Here is a 22,349-nt window from a genome sequence, read left to right on the forward strand (position 1 = left end):
TTGTTGCCTCACAACTAGAGGCTTCCCTGTTCGATTCTCAGTTCTGGTGCTTTCTGTGCAGAGTCTGCATATCTTCCCCTGTGTTCATGAGGGTTTCCTCCCACATTCCAAAGACATGTAGTAGGTGGATTGGGCACTGTAAATTGGCCATAGGTGTGTGTGTGCATTCAAGTGTGTGGTGCAGAAAAACTACCACGGCAGGGCTAGCCACCCAGTGTTGTGAACATTGGCTTTAGATGATTTGCATTGCCTAGTATGCATGTTATGTTTCTATTTTTATTCATATTTTCTGTTTATAACAAAATAAAGGAAAAGCAAAGTAAAAGATTGAGGAATATGCAGTTTTAATTTAAGGTGATAACATCTCAGATTTAATGTAAGGCAATTATTAATAATAATAATAATAATTTTATTTGCAAAGCCAAGCTTGGCCACAAGTTTTCCCTCTGGTAGCAATACAGCACAAATGTTGGAATTCAGCACATACAGGTGAGATATAAGGCAGTTCTAGGGGGTTCTGGATGAAACGGATACCACACTGCTAAAATACATACCCTAACCCATTACATAGTACGATTGTAAGCCACAGGCCATGAGACCCAAAAGCATGGCTACATCTGCTACTGCCTGGGACTGTATTTCATAGGGAAAAGCTTGCAGGTTTGCCTATTGTGGTCTGTCCTGTCTGCAGTGTAGTTGCATTATAGATGTAACTCGTGTTCTCACATATTTATCATTCTGCTGTTCTTAAAATTTCAGATTAAAGGACATGCTTATCCTTTACTGTGAAATGTTTATAAATTACATATATTTTATGCTTTTATATAAATCTCTTACAAAGCCATGTGTGACCCAGATAGAAATGTTACATCTAAAGAAATCCCAGTCGCTGCACACACACACTCCAGAGGTCTCAACCTCATTACCACAATAAACAGAACATGCTGGAGGGACAGGTTCATAACCCAGAGACTGCCCATGCTCTGGAATAAACTTCCCATACATGTCAAGCAGAGCACCTCACTGGCCCTCTTCAAAGGAAATCTTGATGAGTGGTTGGGAAATAGAAAATTCACCCTGGGGACAGAGGCACTAGGAACTAAGGTCGGGTGTCACGATGCCAGGGCACTTCTGTAGGCTAGGCTTGTAAAGGCTCCAGGGCCATTAACCTAGTACACACCTATGAACATATGTATATATTTTATATATATATATATATATATATATATATATATGTATATATTTTATATATATATATATATATATATATATATATATATATATATATATATATATACATATATTTACTGTTAAGGTTTGGGTTTCTAATATATTTGAAACTGATTCCTACTTTTGAAGCATTGTACTTTTTATGTGATTTTGTAATTGGTCACTGTTAATTCATTACGATGACATTTTGGAACCTTTTTGCATATACATTTACAATGGTGTATTTTGCTGTGTTATAAGTGGTAAATTCCTGTGGGATATGTAGTCCAGTTGTGCTTGATTGGGGCAGGTAATACTTTATAGTATGATGTTTATTAGATTTTTCAATGATCACCTAAAATGTATGCCTGGTATATATACCTGTGAAACTAATGCTACTGGTGTGCCATTCCTGTGTGTCTCTGACAGAGGTCATACCTCAACCATCAGGATTTTTCCCAACCTTTCTCCTGTTCAGCAGTCACTGATTTTCTTAAAGAGACTGAGCCTACATTGCCCATGGAGCTGAGGATTTTTTCCTCTTAGGAATACAGACTGCTGCTGATAACAAGCCCAGGGCTAGAGCCTAATAATTAGACATCATATGAGCTTTATGGCAGAGGTTGGGGGCATAGGGCCAATCCCCATACCTCTCAACCTGTTAGTGCAAGAAATCTGTACAAAGACCTATAAAATGGGGGGACAAAGGCCCAAAAATAGGGACAAATTGTAAATACTGATTTTAAACTTAGAAAGTTGCTAAAGTAGTAGAAGCTGTTTTAACATACATTTTCTGAAGGATTTGAAGTCTGAAACTCAAATGTATGTCATTATTTAGTGGCTTCAATCCTCAGATCTTCCAAGCAATTTGCCAGAAAACCACAAATGTTATGAGGAACAGACCAAAAATATAAGCCAAAACTCTGGTCATTCTGTGAAAATGTGTCCAGTTGAGAGGTATGCCATTCCCATCAAACACTCTGTGACCTGTGTCCCCTCTTTTCCTTCAATCCCATGAAACACTCTGTGACCTGTGTCCCCTCTTTTCCTTCAGTCCCATCAAACACTCTGTGACCTGTGTCCCCTCTTTTCCTTCAATCCCATCAAACACTCTGTGACCTGTGTCCCCTCTTTTCCTTCAGTCCCATCAAACACTCTGTGACCTGTGTCCCCTCTTTTCCTTCAGTCCCATCAAACACTCTGTGACCTGTGTCCCCTCTTTTCCTTCAATCCCATCAAACACTCTGTGACCTGTGTCACCTCTTTTCCTTGTTGTCTTCTTCTGTTCTGAGTTCTATGTACATGAGTGCGTGTCTAGCAGATTGCATTGACTCCTGCTTTGTACTGGGTATCCAGTTTCCACATATCCAGAGAGGCCACATTCTAGATGGTTTCCAGCTCTTTCATCTTGTCACACTGGTGGTCTCAGTCTTGGTCCCTGGTCACCAGTATTGTAGACAGATGTCCTGTCTTTGTACCGAAAGGATGGTCTTCTCTCATTCTGTTATGTAAATGCATGGACACAGCTGACACTGTTATGTACAGCCATTCAACTTAGCTTTTCTGTATTTCTTTTTTCTCAGGAAGGTGTTTGCATTTTGTGACAATATATTACACAAGAGTTTGCAGAACTGCACCAGTTTCTTCATGACAACGAACAGAACCTTCTCCAACAACTTTAAATAGAATAAGTAAAAATTCTGAATGAAATGCACGCACGTTTTAAGTGCATTCAAAGTGACATTATGGCCACCCACGTTATGGTGTCTGATGCCAAGTTAGAACTCATGAAAGAAGTAGTAAGAACTTTGGAAGAAACTGAAGAAGAGAGTGTCTGTATTAAAAATGATGTTATGGCCAGTCAGGAAATGGTGTCCAATAAATCACAACTTCAAGAATGGGAAACTACTAGTTTTCTAACAGTAAGTATAGCTTTCTTTGCTTTTGTATGGCTGGAATGTGGGCTTTGCAACTGATGTGTCAAAACATTTAATTAATGACTTATCAGCTTTGTAAATTATGTAAAGCTGTATGCTTAATTTTTGAATTATAATTCAAAATTTAAATTTCTGTGGTTGTATCTAAATCTTGCTTTATCAAAGAAAAAGCTCAATTTATATACTCATGTTTTGACAAATGAATGAAAATAGTCCATCCTAGCAGTGACATTCAGTTATGTTATTCTTTGTTTATGTATCAAAGATTAAGTAAATAAAGCTGAATCCCATTTAGAGTACATCTCACTGAAACATTTGTTTATTTTTTAACTGAGAAGTTCCTGCTCAATGCAGTCCTTTTACAGTAGATGCCATTGGAGAAAATCTGCACTAAACAATATAAGGGTGTATGGACTAACTGGTATGGGTGTTGCAGTGCACAGAAATGAATGATAAGGTAGGTATTCATGCATTTCTGTGCAGGCATAAATGACATCAAGTAATTAGTACCTGTTGTGCTACCTTGTCAAGGTGAATAACAGGGTGGCTAGCTGAGTAATCAGTTGCTGTGCTTTGTCATTGTTCTGCACATCTTAAGCTCCGTTGGTGTTCTTTCATGCACCAGAGTACAGAACAACCCATAGGCAATAAAAGTTAAAATCCTTGACATAGATACTCTGCTGTTTTGTAGTTTTTCTTCTTTAAGTGGTGACACATAACTCTTTTCCTTACCAATGTATTAAGCTCAACGCATCTCACATTATTGCATTGTCATAATGTCGAATGGCTACAATATCGAAAATGCCATTTAGCTAAACTGTTCTTGTGGGAGGCTGCACCCCCCACACCCCCACTAATTATATATACCAACTCCGAGATCGCACTACAGTGAGGAAAGGGCAAATTTTCCTATCCTCACTGTACCGCAATCTCAAAAAAAAAAAACATTTCGCTGAACGGCATTTTCGACATTGTAGCCATTCAATATTTTTACAATGCGACAATGTGATATAGACCCAGGCTCAACTACCCAAATGGCAGACTTTTGTACTGCCAACCTTGTGCTTGTTTTGTGTTTGTGCTATAAAACCTCGAGATAATTTCTTATGGCTGCTTATATTACTGCTCAGACTTATGTAAAAAATTATGTTAATCATTTAGTTATTAGAATGAAAGTGAGAACATTCACTCTTGGCTAATCCATGGCTAACATTACACTTGGGAAATAGTAACCAGACTTCCTGTAACAAATGATAATATTTCCCAGTGAAAAAAATCAGCAAACGTTATATTGCACGAGTAAAGGAAAAAGTTAAAGTACACTGTGTGTCCTTTTCAGATACCAGAAACATTTGAGGATGTTGCCGTCACTTTCTCAGAAGATGAGTGGAAGATGTTAAGAAAACAGGACAAGAAGCTTCACAAGGATGTGATGGTACAGATCTATGAAACTATGGTTTCAGTAGGTAAGTGTCATTCCCTCTTAGGAAATTAGATTTTTTTTTTTTTGAGAGTTATGAGTGACAAATTAAAATGCTATGTCAGTGTGTTTTATGTAGTTAGCCAGGTAATTGAAATGGTACATTTACGGATGCCTTTTGGTCAACCGGCACCCTAGGCAAAAGGGCTCTTCAGCACCCTCACATCCTCTGGTGTCCCATCCTGGTCTACCTACACCCACCAGATTATTTTTTTTCTTCCTTTTCCTCACAGTTTGTCTTAATCTTCAATTTTTTTTCCTATATTCATTCAACATATTTTTAACAAAACAATTTCTTTACTACAAAAAAATAAATAAATACTGGAAAAGAGCCCCTGCTAGAGCAGTTTCCTAGGTGGCCTTCTAGTTGGCCTTTGCCTAAGGCCAGCTGTGGGTATACTGTGTGCTCTTTTAAGATGAATTACAGAGGTATATGAATACAGATCAGCAATTCATAGAGCCAATTGAACTAGTTTGTTTTTGAATGGAGGAAAGAAACTGGGGTCCCTAGTAAAACCTAGAGGGACCAAGAAGATAGATGCAGACACCATGCAGACCATAACCAAAGCTCAGCACTGAAAGCTGAACACTGGAACTGTAAGGTACAAACCAGAAAAATAAGTCAGAAACATGTTCTACCTGAGGGCGATCTATGTCCTTTTCTCATTTCAGATAGTCTTGATACACCAAGTATCTCTCATACTGACCCTATATTGTTGCAAGTGTTTCTCCATCTTAGTGTTTAAGCACATTCCATAAATGATTAAAACTTTCTAGTATTTTCAGGATCACAGTTTCTTTATGTGGGTTATTGATGGTTCTTGATCACTTTTAAATTTAATCCGTTGTACTTTTACCTTTTCATCTTCTTATCTGTAATATAATGCCATCTTTGGCCACCTCTACTTGTAAACCTCTGCCCAGTATTATCTCCTTTTTAGATGCCATATATCTGTCCTGTTTCCCCTTACTGTTTCCCAGTGTATTAATAGTGGGTTCCATTAGTCTGTGTTTAATGAAAGATAATTGTTTTTATTTTTATAAGATGTAGTTTAAAGTCCATCTTCTGTAACTTGAACTAAGATCACATGCATTAGGACAGTTAGGACAGCTTGTAAAGTCAAAGCTTATCAGGCTGTTGAGCACCTCCCTCTATCCCATAATGCCCCATGCTGTTCTCCTTTCCAAATTTGTTTGATGTATAAAGTGATCAATGTCTTAATAGCCTCAGACTGCTTTTGCCTAAATAATGTGCAAAAATATGTAGTTTGTCTATGATTATTTTACCAGTTTCTGGTGATAAATTATTATCTCTCCATGTTCTTTTCTGTTAAGTCTTTTACAGACATAGAACATTATCTGTCTGATAACCATCTCATACTTAACCCAAACAAGACAAAACTAATGCTATTCTCAAATAACATATAATCTGAGCTTCCCTTCCCTTTTATTATCCACTCCACTAATAACATCAACATTGAACAATTTGTCCATACCAAACTGATAGGCATCACTATTGATAATGGACTAAAATATGGCAGATACATAGCCCTATCCATAAAAAGGTCCACATCAAACTTGGCTCACTGTACAGAGCCAATCCATTCCTCACTCAAACGTCTATTGCCAGGACACATCTGCTATCCACTCTGCTGTATGCCTCTCCCAATCTTACAAACCTTAGAAAATCTGACCTAAACAAATTAGAGGCCTGCTATAATAAAATAGCCCAATTTGCTACAAACCACCCAAATACATCTCACCATTGCTCTGCTCTCTGCCAGCTAAAGTGGATAGAATTACCAAATCTTTTATCTTTCAAACAACTTACAGTAGCCCACACCAGGTTCCCTATTAGAAGATCGAAGACGCATTTTTTCGAATGCATCTTTGTCGAACTCAAAAGATGAAAATGGCAAAAGATCGAAGTGTCTTTTAAGCAAATTCTTTCCCTGGAAAATAATTTGCTTGGCCGCTTCATTACTTTGCTGTTTTTGGCACTGGAGTTGGTATATTTAAGTAGTGAGGGTGTGTGTGTGTGTGGGGGGGGGGGGGGCGCAGCCCCCCACTTACTGTAATGTTTAAAGTGTTTTATTTATTTTTTTGTTGTTGTTGGAACAGTGATTTTTTTTCGCTAGGAAAAAAAAATTGCTGTTCTGACAGTTAGAAATTGTAAGCTTTCGCTTACATAGGGTCGATTAATTACCGTTCACTTTTTTAAACATTCGGTGATCTAATATAGACCCCCCCACACCATTATTCACTAATCAGACAACTGCCCTGCCATCAAAAACTTAGTTCAACCTTACCCTAGCAGTAGATCCCTGAGGTCATCCAGCAAATTTTACTAAAAGTCACTAAAACCAAAAATAGTTTTGGGGAGTCTCTGTTCTCCAACGAAATATCGAAGACATGGAACTCCATTCCCCAACACATACTTAACACTGCCAACTCTTCCAAATTACAACTGCTTATCAAGGAACACCTAATCAACAAGTGGCTGTGCTCCTGCAATACCCCAGGATGACCATTCCTTGCTCAGGATAGTGCCACACTTGCCTTGCTTCTAAACTTCAGCTTTTCCTGTTAATATAACCCAAGCCTGATTTCTCTCTTTCCTATATACTTATTCACATAAAACATGGGGCAATTAATAAAGCAGTACAGATGTCTGATTTGGGACTACAAGCCAATCAATCTACTCATGTTGTATCTTAGTTCTTATTTACATCAGTTATATGTTAACTTACATACTTGTACTTCAGATATTTTCCTATTTTGCTGCTGTACAACAATTATTTGCATATTAGATCTTGTACAAGTGACTTGTTATGCATTAGTTTCTATTATCCTACGTGTGATTTTTAAAAAAATATTGTATTGGAGATTTTCTCCTCGGGGCTACACTGAAAATGGGCCTTTGGCCCAGTCAAACACTCCAGGTAAACAAATGTAAAATAAATAAAATGAAATAAAATGTGCCACCTATACTTCCACTCTCAGGACTGAGTTTTTCATCACCCATCCATACCATCCGTACATTTTTCACCCTGGCTGTAAAGAAGATGAATCAGCTGGTTTGACTTGGATGTCGATGTCCCAAACTCTGTCACTGAGACCTTGATGTTAAGTTCAGACTTGTATTTTCTGGGTGCTGATTTTACTGACTTTGACATCCCTTGCAGTCATGAAATTACCAAAGTCAATGCTGTAGGCTTGTTGATGCCTCTGGAGTCATTTCTCTGCCTCAAGGCTTTGACTCTGACGTAGGCTCTTATATTCTCCTTGCGTCTGATAGAGCCTGTGATATTCATGCTTGGGAATCTAGCTAGAGATGCTTTGGGACTGATGCAAATTCTAAAACTAGGTCCTGTGCCAGAACTCATCCATGCAGTTGTCCCCCCCATGTTATTCTACAGCTGTGTCCCCCCATGTTATTCCACAGCTGTGTCCCTCCATGTTATTCCACAGCTGTGTCCCCCCATGTTATTCCACAGCTGTGTCCCCCCATGTTATTCCACAGCTGTGTCCCCCCATGTTATTCTACAGCTGTGTCCCCCCATGTTATTCTACAGCTGTGTCCCCCCATGTTATTCTACAGCTGTGTCCCCCCATGTTATTCCACAGCTGTGTCCCCCCATGTTATTCCACAGCTGTGTCCCCCCATGTTATTCCGCAGCTGTGTCCCCCCATGTTATTCCACAGCTGTGTCCCCCCATGTTATTCCGCAGCTGTGTCCCCCCATGTTATTCCACAGCTGTGTCCCCCCATGTTATTCCACAGCGGTGTCCCCCCATGTTATTCCGCAGCGGTGTCCCCCCATGTTATTCCGCAGCGGTGTCCCCCATGTTATTCCGCAGCGGTGTCCCCCATGTTATTCCGCAGCTGTGTCCCCCCATGTTATTCCGCAGCTGTGTCCCCCCATGTTATTCCGCAGCGGTGTCCCCCCATGTTATTCCGCAGCGGTGTCCCCCCATGTTATTCCGCAGCGGTGTCCCCCCATGTTATTCCGCAGCTGTGTCCCCCCCATGTTATTTCGCAGCTGTGTCGCCCATGTCACTCCGTACATTAGTCCCAGCCTTACCTGTTGCTCCAGTTTCATTTACTGAAGAAACTTATGTGCTGCAAATTGTCATTCACTGTAGACATTTCAAAGTGCTTCAGCAGCTCCTGCTGACCATTTTGGCATCCAATTGAAAATCTTCCTTTTCCTCTTCCCCTGACTCACCTCCTCCAAAAGTGCCTTAAATTTTATATTCAAGTAGAAGCACACATAGTTTCCCTTATAACCACCTACAGTTGATTTGAATGATGAGTACTAATTTCCCTGTGTACCCTTTTGATGACCTCAAGTTTGTAGAGGTCCTGCAGAAAATTCATCAGAGAGGTTAGCCCTACATTCTCCAACAGTGACACTCCAGTATGCCTTCCAGTCTCCCCAAAAGATCTCTTGAAGCTCTTCATTTGTCTTCTTAAAGTCCCCAAAGACACTGCCTGGGGGAAATCGGCTATGGTGACCCAGTCCCAAAAAAAGTAGACAGTGCCCCTTGTCCTCCCAAGGAATGCTGTTTCTGGTTAGAGTCATTAAAACTAGATACTTAGTATTAACAGTTGGTCTTCAAAAGCCCTACACCCAAGAACCCTGTGATGCTCCTACAGGATGAGTCCAGGCTATAGGTATGGAGCACATTATATAAACATGCCTGTATTTGTCTGAATTTCATTGCGCTTCAGTTTGGTCCTAGTAAAAAAACCCAGAAAAAATCCTGGCTGGGAGAGTATTGGAATAAAGATTTATTTATTATTATTTTTTATTTATTTGCATTTGTTTTCTGGGGTAAAGCAATGATCTCCATTGACCTTTTTCCGACTCAGCCTGGGAGTGGTGTCTGGCTAAGTGACTTGCTCAGAGTCGCACAGTTACACAATGGAAGCTGAGGGAATCAAACCTTGTACCACAAATATTAGTTAAAATAGAAGTAATAAAGATTAGGGAATAGTAAACTAAAATGGCAATTAAGGTTACCTGCAGCTTAAAACCCTGGCATTGATGATAAAACTAAGGCATTAGTAATAAAAATGGTAAGAGCAGCAACATTTTAGTGTCTTCCTTATATTTTATTTTTTATTTTCAGTGATATTATGTGTATATTTATATATTCAGATATTCAGCTAGTGTCACATTTATAATTGCATTTATTTATATTAATCTAGTTGTGATGAATGAGGTATATGTTTAGTTGATTGTGTGTGTGTACGTGTGTGCGTGTGTGCGTGTGTGTGTGTGTGTGTGTGTATCCACGCACGTTACTGGTTGAGTATTCAAGCGATTTATTAACACTGCCCATGCATATGTTTTTTACATTGGTGATTGGATGAGGAAGCTATTTAAGCACATGATTGAACTGTTACCAGATTCTGATGAAGTCTATCTCATTTAGATGAAAGCACTAAATCTGGTGATGTTTAATAATAAAATTTGCCTTTCAGACGTTGCGGACTGCCAGCATTTCTTGACTACCTCAGTACTGAAAGAAGTTAGGTGAATGGAAGACTGAATTAGAGTGATGTGGCAGAGTAGAACAGGTCATTAGAACCATAGGATTAATATTAGGAGGTAAAAAGATGTGAAATGAGAGAATGAAGAGGTTATAAGAGGTGAGCTAAAGTGCAGGGAGGAAGCAGGTACATTTAGTTGCAGACTGAAGGTGCTTCAGTAGTGATGTTTTGAGTGTGGCCAAAGATGGGTGGGTATGCATGTCTGGTGGATAGAACTGTACCCTGTGGACTCCATTTTTGAAAAGGCCCATTTATTTATGTTAAGGAATACTATATTCTGGCCAGAGTTAGGGCATGTGTAGCTTGTGGTTTCTTAATGGGTAGGAAATGTCAACTGTTTTATGTTTATTTGATAATGTCAGACAGAAAATCATTGTTGATATTATAAATCATGGGTGCAGACAATAATTTGGGCCTTTCTGTAAAGGGAGTAGGATGTTTGCCCTTGTCAGTAAGTGACAGTAGGGGATCTTCTTCTTTCGGCTGCTGCCGTTAGGGGTTGCCACAGCAGATCAACTGTTTCCATTTCTTCCTGTCCTCTGCATCTTGCTCTGTCACACCAACCACCTGCATGTCCTCTCTTAACACATCCATAAACCTTATCTTAGACCTTCCTGTTACCTGGCAGCTTCATCCTTAGCATCTTTTTCCCGATATACTCTACATCCCTCCTCAGCACCTGTCCGAACCAATGTAATGTTGCTTCTCTGGCTTTGTCTCCAAACCTTCCAAGCTGGGCTGACCCTCTAATATACTTATTAATAATCCTGTCCATCCTCGTCACACCCATTGCAAATCTTAACATCTTCAACTCTGCCACGTCAAGCTCTGACTCCTGCCTTTTTGTCCATGCCATGGTCTTCAACCCATATAACATAGCTGGTCTCACTACCTTCTTGTAGACCTTCCCTTTCACTCTTACTGGTACTTGTCTGTCACAAATCACTCCTGACACTCTTCTCCACCCACTCCATCCTGCCTGTACTCTCTTCTTCACCTGTCTTCCACACTCACCATTACTCTGAACTGTTGATCCCAAGTACTTAAACTCATCTACCTTCCCCACCTCTACTCCCTGCATCCTCACCATTCCTCTATCCTCCCTCTAATTCACACATATATTCTGTCTTAGTTCTGCTGACCTTCATTCCTCTTCTCTCTAGAGCATATCTCCACCTCTCCAGGGTCTCCTCCACCTGTTCCCTACTCTCACATCAGATCACAAGTAGGGGATCTGCTAGTCAGAAAGATTTTCCAGACAACATAGTTGTGTTGAATATTTTGAAGTAATTTGGTAGCAGTTATTGTTCAAAGGTGTGAGATTTGCAGTATAATTATAATAGAAATATATTTTATAATAGCTTTTGTCCAGTGTGGGCAAATTTGCTAGCAAATTTCATTTGTAAATATGAGGTTGTTAAGGACTTTTGTGATAGTTATGTGATGAGAGAAGGAGAGGTTTTCATCAAAGTATATGTCTGGGTGTCTGTACATTTGTACTGGGGTTGTTTTGTTATTCCATATGTCTGTAGGGTGATGGTTTACTGTTGTAAAGGCAATGCATTGTCAGAATTATTTTAGTGTTTGTCTTTCTGTGGTTAAATATACAATTGTGGACATGAAAGCAGTAGCAGAGCTGAATATATCTGATCTGAAGAAGCTTCTGAAGGTCTCTTCTGTGTTTCTAAGACTGCGTAAACGAAAGTAATCAGGATCATCTTGAGTTGAGGTGATCGGCAAAAAGAGAGTTTATGAACAAAGACATCATCCTGAGCCTCATGGGACACATATGAGAAGGGTTGAGGCTTTGTTAGAACTTACTTCAATAAGTTTTTCAAATGGGTAGCTCCTGAACAGTGCTACAGCTGTCCATCCAAAGCTGTAGATACAGTCATAATGATCTAAGTCAAAAGCACTTCAGTGGTCTTTGAACAAAAAAAAAAACTGCGGTGGTGGTGTTGCGGTAGCGTTGTCGCCTCATAGCAAGACGTTGTCCCATTCGATTCTCAGCTAGAGTGTCTTCTGTGTGGAGGCATACATGAATGGGGCGTGCCATCGTTGAAGGTTGTGTGTCAGGGCTGGTAACCTGGTACGTAAAAATCCACTACCAGTCATTAGCGGACCGGAGTTCCGCTGTGGCGACTCCTAACCGGGAAAAGCCGAACGACATAAACAAACCTTTTAGAGAACGTGTATCACAGTTACCGTACATGAAATGTGTAGCTGAGCAGAGCGTAGTTTTCATATTAAATACTAGATGGAAGTCATGTTAGCAATTTAAGATTCTGTTCAATTAAGTGTACGTGAGCATTTGCTTGTAGATTAGTTTTTCTGGGATTTTGAGTAGTAATGTTTTAATGTGTTTTTTTTTTTATATATGAAGGATACAACATCCCCACAGAGAAATTGCTACTTCTGCTTAAGATAGACAATGATGAACTCCAGGAAGAGGACATGGAGGTGAAAAATAACACAGAAGAAAATAATCGTGAGTACAAACTCAACAGTAAGTAAAGAACTCATCATTTTTTTATGAATTTATTTACTACTGATAATTCCTCCCTTTGAGAAATAAAAGAAAATTCATAAGCTGGAAGAATGGATGTAAGATGGTATGAAAATTTAATAATAATCTAGGGTAAATGCTTATGTATGAAGCTTAGTCATGTTATGCAAAAGTGTATTACAATAGCAGTGACACTAGAAGTCTGTAGAGGTGATGATAGATATGAGAACATTAATGTCAATATGTTTTTTCTTTCTTTTTTCATTTTTCTTTCAGTTTTTAGCAGTATCTCATAAAATTACAACTTTGGGCCATGTGCCTAGTTGTGAAACAATGATTTCTATAGGAGGTTGTCCAGTGGGCCAGGTTACTTATTCTAAAATAATAATGTCCATTGAATTTTCAAACTGGGATAGATTAAATACTCATTTTAAATTGAAGTTTCTGAGCTTCCTTTGTTTTCGGTTTCCTGGTATACTAGGAGGAAATGTAGTTTTACACATGGTACAGGTAACAACATGGATATGGGTGGAGTTGTCAGAGGCAGAATGCATGTATTGCCTAACTTAAGGATACGGTCATTAATACAAAAACTGTGTGAATTCATAGGTTCATAGGTAGGTACTAGGCTATCGGCCCAAGGGCCTACGTAAGCCTAGCCAACAAGGTTCCCTGGCTTATGCCACCCAAGAAAGTTATTTTCCTGTGCCACTGTTGAGCAGAGACACAGAAGTGATCCCCGGGGTGTATTTCCTATTTCCCATCCACTCATCAAGATTTTTCTTGAAGAGTGCTAATGAAGAACTTTGCTTGACATAGATGAGTAGCCTGTTCCAGAGTATGGGAAGTCTCTGGGATAGGAATCTATCCCTCCAGCATGTCCTGTTTATTGTGGTGACAAGGATTAGGTCCCTAGAGCATGTAGCTCGGAGGGATTGGGATTTCTTTAGGTGTAGCATGTCCAACAGCTCTGGGTTTGACACAGCTCTTTATATGTTAGGCAGAGATCACCTCGGAGTAGGCGATATGCTATGGAGTAAAGCTGGAGTTTTTTGAAGTGGTCAGTGTAGGGCATTTGTTTGAGTCCAGTAATCCTCTTTGTGAGGTACTTCTGTGGCCTTTCCAGCTGCTGCAGATGTCTTGTGAGGTACATTCCAAAAGGGGCATTGTACTCTATAATGGGTCTAATGAGTGTCGAGTAGAGGGGAACGATGACTTCTTTTTTCCTGGATGAGAACCCTTTTATGATGAGGTGTGCCACATAGAAGGACTTCCTGACTACTGTGGCGATGTGACTATCAAAGGAGAGACTACTGTCCACCTGAGGCCCAAGGTCTCTTCATGAAAATGGAATTGATTATCAAATGGAAAGGTGTAGAAGTACTATCATAAATGCATAATTTTCTTGTGAAGTCAAATGACTGACATATCTGTAATGTCTGAAGTATTTTTGGATTACTCTCAATAAAATTACAGCCCTGCATGTAGGCAATGCCTCCCCAAGTCATCTGTGGAACTGATTGTCCATGTTCACAGTTCTTGTCATACTACTCTCTATACTTTAGACAAACATACCCTGCCTTTTTTAAACTGAATCACTTTATTTGTAAAAGTAAAATACCACCACATTACTCCATGCCTTTTTTACACTGAGTCACATTATTTGTAAAAGTGAAATCCCACCACATTACTCCATGCTTTGTTATATTAAAGTCCTTGTTGAACCATGAAATGCTTAAATCAGCACATCCTATCTCGCCATGTTGAATTGTTTGTTTGTTTGCACATGTGGAAGACTGACTATATACTTTCTTGCCATACTGAATTACATTTTTTACTTAGTTAAATGTTTAATCTGTCATATCCTGCCTTGATGTAGGATTCATTGTTTACATATGGTAAAACCAAATCTGTCCATTAATACTTGTAATCATTAACCTTTTCACCTGAGGCTAGCAAAATTGGTTACAGTACTGAAAAGTAACAGATTTATTGTCAGGAAATGCTAAGTTTTTTGCTAAGGTACCAGTATCTAGTTTCTTTGATAATCTCTTTATGGTTTAGTAAGTATTTACATTCTAACCCTATGGTATTGTAACCTAAGATACCTTACCTTACCTTACTACATGCTGAATAATTTGCTTATACAGGTGAGAGTAACCTACTTTACCCTACCATGCTGTAAATTGATTTTTTTATGCAACTAAAAGCTTAACCTGCTGTCCTTGCTTTATTACAGAGTTGCTTTTCTCTATCTTGGTAAAGTCATAATCCTTCGTACCTCCCTTACTACATTGAACTGCATAGTTTCACAAATTTAAAATCAGCAAAAGTGATCAGTTCAAAGAAAAATCAGTTTATGCTATTAATTTGAAGAAAAATCAGCTTATACGTCTAATTATCGAGATGTAAAAGTAATAGCACAGCGGTGTTATATGTTGCAACAGTAGTAGTGCAGTGGTGTTATGTGGTGTAATAATAGTAACGCAGTGGTGTTATGTGGTGTAACAGTAATAGCGCAGTGGTGTGTTGTGGTGCAATGGTAATTGTGCAGGGGAAAATTGTGGTGCAACAGTAACAGTGCAGTGGAACATACTGATGCAACAGTAACAGCGCAGTGGTGCGACAACCACATTCACATATAAATCTCCTGCAGCAGTACTTTGAGAGAGTAGCATTTGCCACACCCTTATGAGTGGCATTACAGTGGACACCTCCATCCAAACCTGTGATATCCTTGTATCACAGACCCCTCTCCCTGATAACATAATACCAAAGTAGGAGACGATTTTTAGAAAGACATGCCTTTTTCCGTTACATATATCTGGCCTTTGTGCTATAATTTCTGGTAGCTTTATGAATCATGCCTTTCCTTATAATACCTTCCCACCCTTATTCTGCTACAAAAATAAGAAAACGATATCTTCATAATAGTGGGAGTCTTACATAAGAGCTTCCATATATCAAGGTTGTGAAGGTGTAGTTTGCAATTCAACACACACACACACATCAATACAGAAAATGCCAACACCACAAGCAAAGCTTCCCAGCAATACGAAACGAGAACACCACTGTAAGTTCCGTTTTGATAAATAAAGGAAACAAAAGTGCTTATTACCTTACAGTGGTGGTCTCGTTTCATATTGCAGGGAAACTGCTTGTGGTGTTGGCATTTTTTGAAGTTTGCAGTTAAAAGCCTCACACTTCACAACAGTACTAGTCCATCACATATTCAGAGTTGGACAAAACCCTTTCAAAGTGGTCATACACCCCTCATAAATGTGAGAAAAGCTAAAACCACAAATTTAGTACACAGGAAGATGGAAAAGTCAGCTGTAGTGAAATAACTCCCTTTTTTTGCAAATGCTTTTTTTCCAGATGGCAGTCCATGTCCTTATGGATGTGCCAGGATTTCTATTAAAACTAAAAAAATTACAAACAGAAGAAGTTCTGAGATTCTGTAGCGCTATTAGAGATATTCCCGAAATTTTATAAAAATTTGTATAAGACAGAGAAATGTGGAAAGCAAGGAAAGGGCACAGATAGAAATATTTATTGAAGATGTGGTTATGCCAAGGTTAGAGGTAGATGAGGCTCAACAGCTAGCAATTAAGATAACAGGAGATGATAAAAATGATGATGTATAACAAATCTTCATGAAAGTCTCCAGGAACAAATGGTTTTCTTGGTGAAGTTTAAAAGTTAGGAGGGAAGAAAGTGATGACGATCTGGAAGGTTTTGTATAATAGTATTTTAAAAGATGGGGAAGTACCAACATCTTGGAAGAGAGCTGTGGTGGTTGTATTACCTGAAGATGGCAAAGACCCATCACACCCAGTTGGATATAGACCCATTTCTGTTTTAAAATATAATTATAATGTTTTTATGCCTGTTCTAGTTGAAAGAATGGCATAAGTGTTGCCAAAATTAATAGATACAGATCAGTGGGGAATAGTGCAAGAGAGGCAAACATTTGACATCATTAATAGAACAATAATAATCCAGAGGGAAGCTGACTGTAAGAAAATACCACTGTTATTGGTAGGTCTTGATACAGAGAAAGCATTTGACAGAGTAAGTTGGGATTTTATGAGTAGGGCAATGGGAGCATTTGCATTCCCTGATACAATAATAAGGTTAATTAGCAGGACATGTGAAGGATTGGAAGCAAGAATTAAAGTGGGAGGGTTCCTTTCTGATAAGTTGTGTTTGAACAGAAGAACCAGGCAGGGGTGTGTTCTTTCCCCTTTGTTTTTCTGTTTATATTTAGAGCCACTGGCAAAGAAAATAAGGGACTCAGCAATGCAAGAATATAATTGGAATGCTAATCAAGAAAGGTTGGCTTTATTTGCAGACAATGTTATTTTGTACCTGATAATTCCAGAAAAGGACATCTCAGTGTTGTGGAACATTTTGAGAGTTTCAAGTCTTTATGGGATATAAAATTAATGAAGATGAAATGCAGGCTATAGCTGTAAATTATTTGACCGCACATAGTTTAGTTTCAGCAATACCCATAATTACAGAAACATGATATGATGAAGTATTTAGGAGTATGGATTAAAAAAGCTTCTGTTATGACAGCTAAGGATATGTGGGAAGAGACTAAAAAGATAATACAAAAACTAAGAAACTGAAAGCTCTTGTTTATGAATATGGGTAGTAAGATACAAGCTGTGAAGGCTGCCAGCCCAGCCAGCTAGAATTTTGTAAATAATTCTGTCATTTGTAAATAGTACTATGATTTGTATGCTTGTCTTACAAATGTAAGAAAACTATATGTTTTGTACTGAGCTTCAGGAATGTAACCACAGTGCACCCTGTTGGAAAAGAGCAGAAATGTGTATAAACTACATGCCTATGCAAACCTGTGTGTTGATAATAAAAGGTGGAATATACAGAGTTAACTTGCAAACTCTAAGAAAATAAGTAAAGAGTTTTACGATGTGTTATGAAGTTAGTTTATCTCCGATAAGAGACAGGATGTCTAGTGCTAGGGGTTTCTTTCTGTTGTCTTGAGACAGAGATAATTACCAGGTTTCACATGTAAAGTGTTTTTGTATTGCTCTGTGGCTTCCTAGCAGCTGTACATCTGAGAGATAAGTATTTTTAACATGTCGTTAAATTCTGTTGGTATCTGTTTAGCCTGGCAACTAGAGGCAAGTGTCAAATAGTGATGTCATCTAGCTAACCCAGCAGTCATGTGTATTATTAATTTAAGAACCATCTCAGAGAGAACTTCTTTGCATTTTGTATCTTGTCTTGGATCTGTACACATCCATCTTCAGCACTTCTCATCTGTGTTTGCTTGGCTGTGTAAGTAAGACTTAGGTCATAATATCTCTCTTATGGATAGAAAGGAATACAGTAAGATTAGTTTAGATGTTTTTTGTATTTATGTGAGACTGTCCTGCAGTGTTGTTTTAAAGTATTTCCTATGATTCTGAACTCTGCTGTCATTGTGTTGAGTTAATGAGTATTGTCTTGTTTTATTACTTATTATTAAATACATTTAAACCTTTTAATTGTGGCTGGTTTGTTAGAGATATTTAAGCTCTTAGTGTACTTGCATATGTATTTGGTGGTACTGTATAGGCCACTCCTAAATCTCCTTAAAAGTTCTGGTCACACTTACCATTTGGATAATAGTAACATTACACAGTAGAATTGGTCACCCTTTGGGAAGGGCCTTATAGGTTTATAGGTTAGTACTAAGCTAACTGCCCTTGCAAGCCATTTTAAGCCTAGCCAATTATCCCTTGTGAGACTCAAACCCTGCACCTTGTGTTTGTAAGGCAAACACCTTAACCATTAAGCCACCCTCCCAACCCTATATTATAGTAGCTGATAAGTGTTTGGTGGCAGCTAGTACTACCTTATAGTCTGGGCAGTAGGGGGCATAGCTAGTGAACCTATGCCAGCCTTCCCCAGGAGTGTATGTGTGTTTGTATATAAATCATATCCCAAAGTGTGTGTGTGTCAGCTACTTGGGCAGGGACACAAAGCACTGGTTGGACAGAGAGGCTGCTGGAGGTTTTGGTTTGACTACTTGGCTGTGATCTGAACCCTATAGTTGTGCCAGTGGGGAGTCTTATTGGGGATCTGGAGAAATAGGGAGAAACCAGCCCCAGACTGACTGTGCTCTTAAGGGAAATTGTACTTTACTGTGTGTGTACCTATCATCCTCCCAATGTGTACATCCCTCACTGGTGCTAGTGGTGAGAACTGAGGCTCCTTGATTACTGGGCCAGTGCAGGGGCATCACATATTAATTGTTTGGCAGGGGTGGGATATCCACATCACATATTAATTGGTTGATAGTGGTGAGATAGCCACACCACATATTAATTGGCTTGTAGTGATGTGGATATTGAATTCCTGTAGCTTGTGTGCAGTGATCATTAAAGGTGTTTGTACTCTAAATCAGCCATGCAATGAACATTGAGTTCATATCAGAATTGTTTTATTTATTTTTAGTTAGCTTAGTTAGTCAGGGAGAGCAGGCAAGCATGTCAGCAGAGGAGTATGGTAAGCTGACAAGGAGCCAGTTGGCTGAGATGTGCCAAGCTAAAGGAGTGGTGTATGGCAACCTGACTAAAGGAGACATTATTACAGATTTAGTCACAGCTACATCAGAGAATAGCAACCAGGAGGATGATCAGACTGGCTGTGGAGATGTACAACTCAGAAAATGTGCAGCTCAACCTCTCCACAGAGGACTTAAAAATCCATCTGGAGTAAGAGACTTGAGTTGGAGGCCAGGCATTTGGAAATGGAAGCAGCAGAGAGACTGAGACATCTGGAAGCTGATGAGAATGAGAGGCAGAGGCAACATGAAAAGGAAATGCTGACTCGTCGCCAGAGTCATGGAGGTAATGAGGGAGGGAGTAACTGAACCCCAGAAGTAACAAAAGTCAGTAAATTCCTTCCACAATTTACAGAGGGGGATAATTTTGGTACTTTTATTCATATGTTTAAGAAGAAGAAACCAGCCCCAGACTGACTGTGATCTCTGTGTGCTCTTAAGGGAAATTGTACTTTACTGTGTGTGTGCATTTGTAATCCTCCCAAAGTGCATGTCCCTCACTGGTGTTAGTGGTGAGGATTGAGGCTCCTTGATTACTGGTCCAGGGCAGGGGCATCACACAATCAGTGAAAATATTTTTAATCCCTTTACTTTTTATATACTGTTCAGGAATATGTTTATCAACCAGAGGAGAAGTTGTAGGGAATAATTAATAAAGAGTTGAAGGAATTTATCTGGGAGGGGAACAGGGCAAGAGTTAGGTGGGATAAGTTGATCTTCCCAATAGAACAAGCTGGTTTAGAGTTATCTGCTTTAAAGAGATATTTTAGATTTACACAATTACGGCTGATATACATAACACAAGGAGAAAGTAATAATTCAAAATGCAAAGAGATTGTGTTAAAATGATGTGGGGATGAAGAAATATAGAGAGTGAGATTTTTGATACAGATCCTTAAAGAAAATAATAGCAACCATACAGAATATTGTATTCATAAAGTACCAGAAAGTAGACTAAGGAACACAAGAATGAAGAAGAAAATATTTTGCCAATCGGTATTACTGCAAGTAGAGGTACAGAAAATAGGCAAGAGGGGACAATACTGGAGATTACTGGCAAAGGAACCAAGATATGGGGAAGAAATAACTAGAAAAAAGGAACCAAAATATGGGGTAGAAATAACTAGAAAAAAGGAACCAAGATATGGGGAACAAATAACTAGAAAAAAGGAACCAAGATATAGAGAAGAAATAACTAGAAAAAAGGAACCAAGATATGGGGAAGAAATAACTAGAAAAAAGGAACCAAGTTATGGGGAAGAAATAACTGGAAAAAAGGAACCAAGATATGGGGAAGAAATAACTGGAAAAAAGGAACCAAGATATGGGGAACAAATAACTAGAAAAAAGGAACCAAGATATGGGGAAGAAATAACTAGAAAAAAGGAACCAAGATATGGGGAAGAAATAACTAGAAAAAAGGAACCAAGATACGGGGAAGAAATAACTAGAAAAAAGAAACCAAGATACGGAGAATAAATAACTAGATAAAAGGAACCAAGATACGGGGAAGAAATAACTAGGAAAAAGGAACCAAGATACGGAGAATAAATAACTAGATAAAAGGAACCAAGATATGGGGAAGAAATAACTAGAAAAAAGGAACCAAGGTATGGGGAAGAAATAACTAGAAAAAAGGAACCAAGATATGGGGTAGAAATAACTAGAAAAAAGGAACCAAGATATGGGGAACAAATAACTAGAAAAAAGGAACCAAGATATGGGGAAGAAATAACTAGAAAAAAGGAACCAAGGTATGGGGAAGAAATAACTAGAAAAAAGGAACCAAGATACGGGGAAGAAATAACTAGAAAAAAGAAACCAAGATACGGAGAATAAATAACTAGATAAAAGGAACCAAGATACGGGGAAGAAATAACTAGGAAAAAGGAACCAAGATACGGAGAATAAATAACTAGATAAAAGGAACCAAGATACGGGGAAGAAATAATTAGAAAAAAGGAACCAAGGTATGGGGAAGAAATAACTAGAAAAAAGGAACCAAGATATGGGGTAGAAATAACTAGAAAAAAGGAACCAAGATATGGGGAAGAAATAACTAGAAAAAAGGAACCAAGATATGGGGAAGAAATAACTAGAAAAAAGGAACCAAGTTATGCGGAAGAAATAACTGGAAAAAAGGAACCAAGATATGGGGAAGAAATAACTGGAAAAAAGGAACCAAGATATGGGGAACAAATAACTAGAAAAAAGGAACCAAGATATGGGGAACAAATAACTAGAAAAAAGGAACCAAGATATGGGGAAGAAATAACTAGAAAAAAGGAACCAAGATACGGGGAAGAAATAACTAGAAAAAAGAAACCAAGATACGGAGAATAAATAACTAGATAAAAGGAACCAAGATACGGGGAAGAAATAACTGAAAAAAAGGAACCAAGATATGGGGAACAAATAACTAGAAAAAGGAACCAAGATATGGGGAAGAAATAACTAGAAAAAAAGAACCAAGATATGGGGAAGAAATAACTAGAAAAAAGGAACCAAGTTATGGGGAACAAATAACTAGAAAAAGGAACCAAGATATGGGGAAGAAATAACTAGAAAAAGGAACCAAGATATGGGAAGAAATAACTAGAAAAAGGAACCAAGATATGGGAAAAATAACTAGAAAAAGGAACCAAGATAATGGGAAGAAATAACTAGAAAAAAAGGAACCAAGATATGGGAACAAATAACTAGAAAAAGGAACCAAGATACGGGGAAGAAATAACTGAAAAAAAGGAACCAAGGTATGGGGAAGAAATAACTGGAAAAAAGGAACCAAGACATGGGGTAGAAATAACTAGAAAAAAGGAACCAAGATACGGAGAATAAATAACTAGAAAAAAGGAACCAAGATATGGGGAAGAAATAACTAGAAAAAAGGAACCAAGATATGGGGAAGAAATAACTAGAAAATAGGAACCAAGGTATGGGGAAGAAATAACTGGAAAAAAGGAACCAAGGTATGGGGAAGAAATAACTGGAAAAAAGGAACCAAGGTATGGGGAAGAAATAACTGGAAAAAAGGAACCAAGGTATGGGGAAGAAATAACTGGAAAAAAGGAA

At 38.6% G+C, this 22,349-nt stretch overlaps 1 protein-coding gene across 2 annotated transcripts in view; it reads left to right on the plus strand.

Annotated features, from left to right (window-relative positions):
• Positions 1-22,349, plus strand: part of LOC122790003 (zinc finger protein 501-like) — a 146,758-nt gene that overhangs the window by 25,152 nt on the left and 99,257 nt on the right. For both annotated transcript variants that reach the window (XM_044057527.1, XM_044057536.1), the window contains exons 2-4: positions 2,793-3,131; positions 4,486-4,612; positions 12,569-12,691. In XM_044057527.1, coding sequence (XP_043913462.1) covers positions 2,919-3,131; positions 4,486-4,612; positions 12,569-12,691 — 463 coding nt within the window. In that variant the 5' untranslated portion in view covers positions 2,793-2,918. The remainder of the gene's footprint in view (positions 1-2,792; positions 3,132-4,485; positions 4,613-12,568; positions 12,692-22,349) is intronic.

Source organism: Protopterus annectens, chromosome 1.part2 (assembly GCF_019279795.1).
Source record: "Protopterus annectens isolate FY-2018-M chromosome 1.part2, PAN1.0, whole genome shotgun sequence".
NCBI classification, from domain to species: domain Eukaryota; kingdom Metazoa; phylum Chordata; order Ceratodontiformes; family Protopteridae; genus Protopterus; species Protopterus annectens.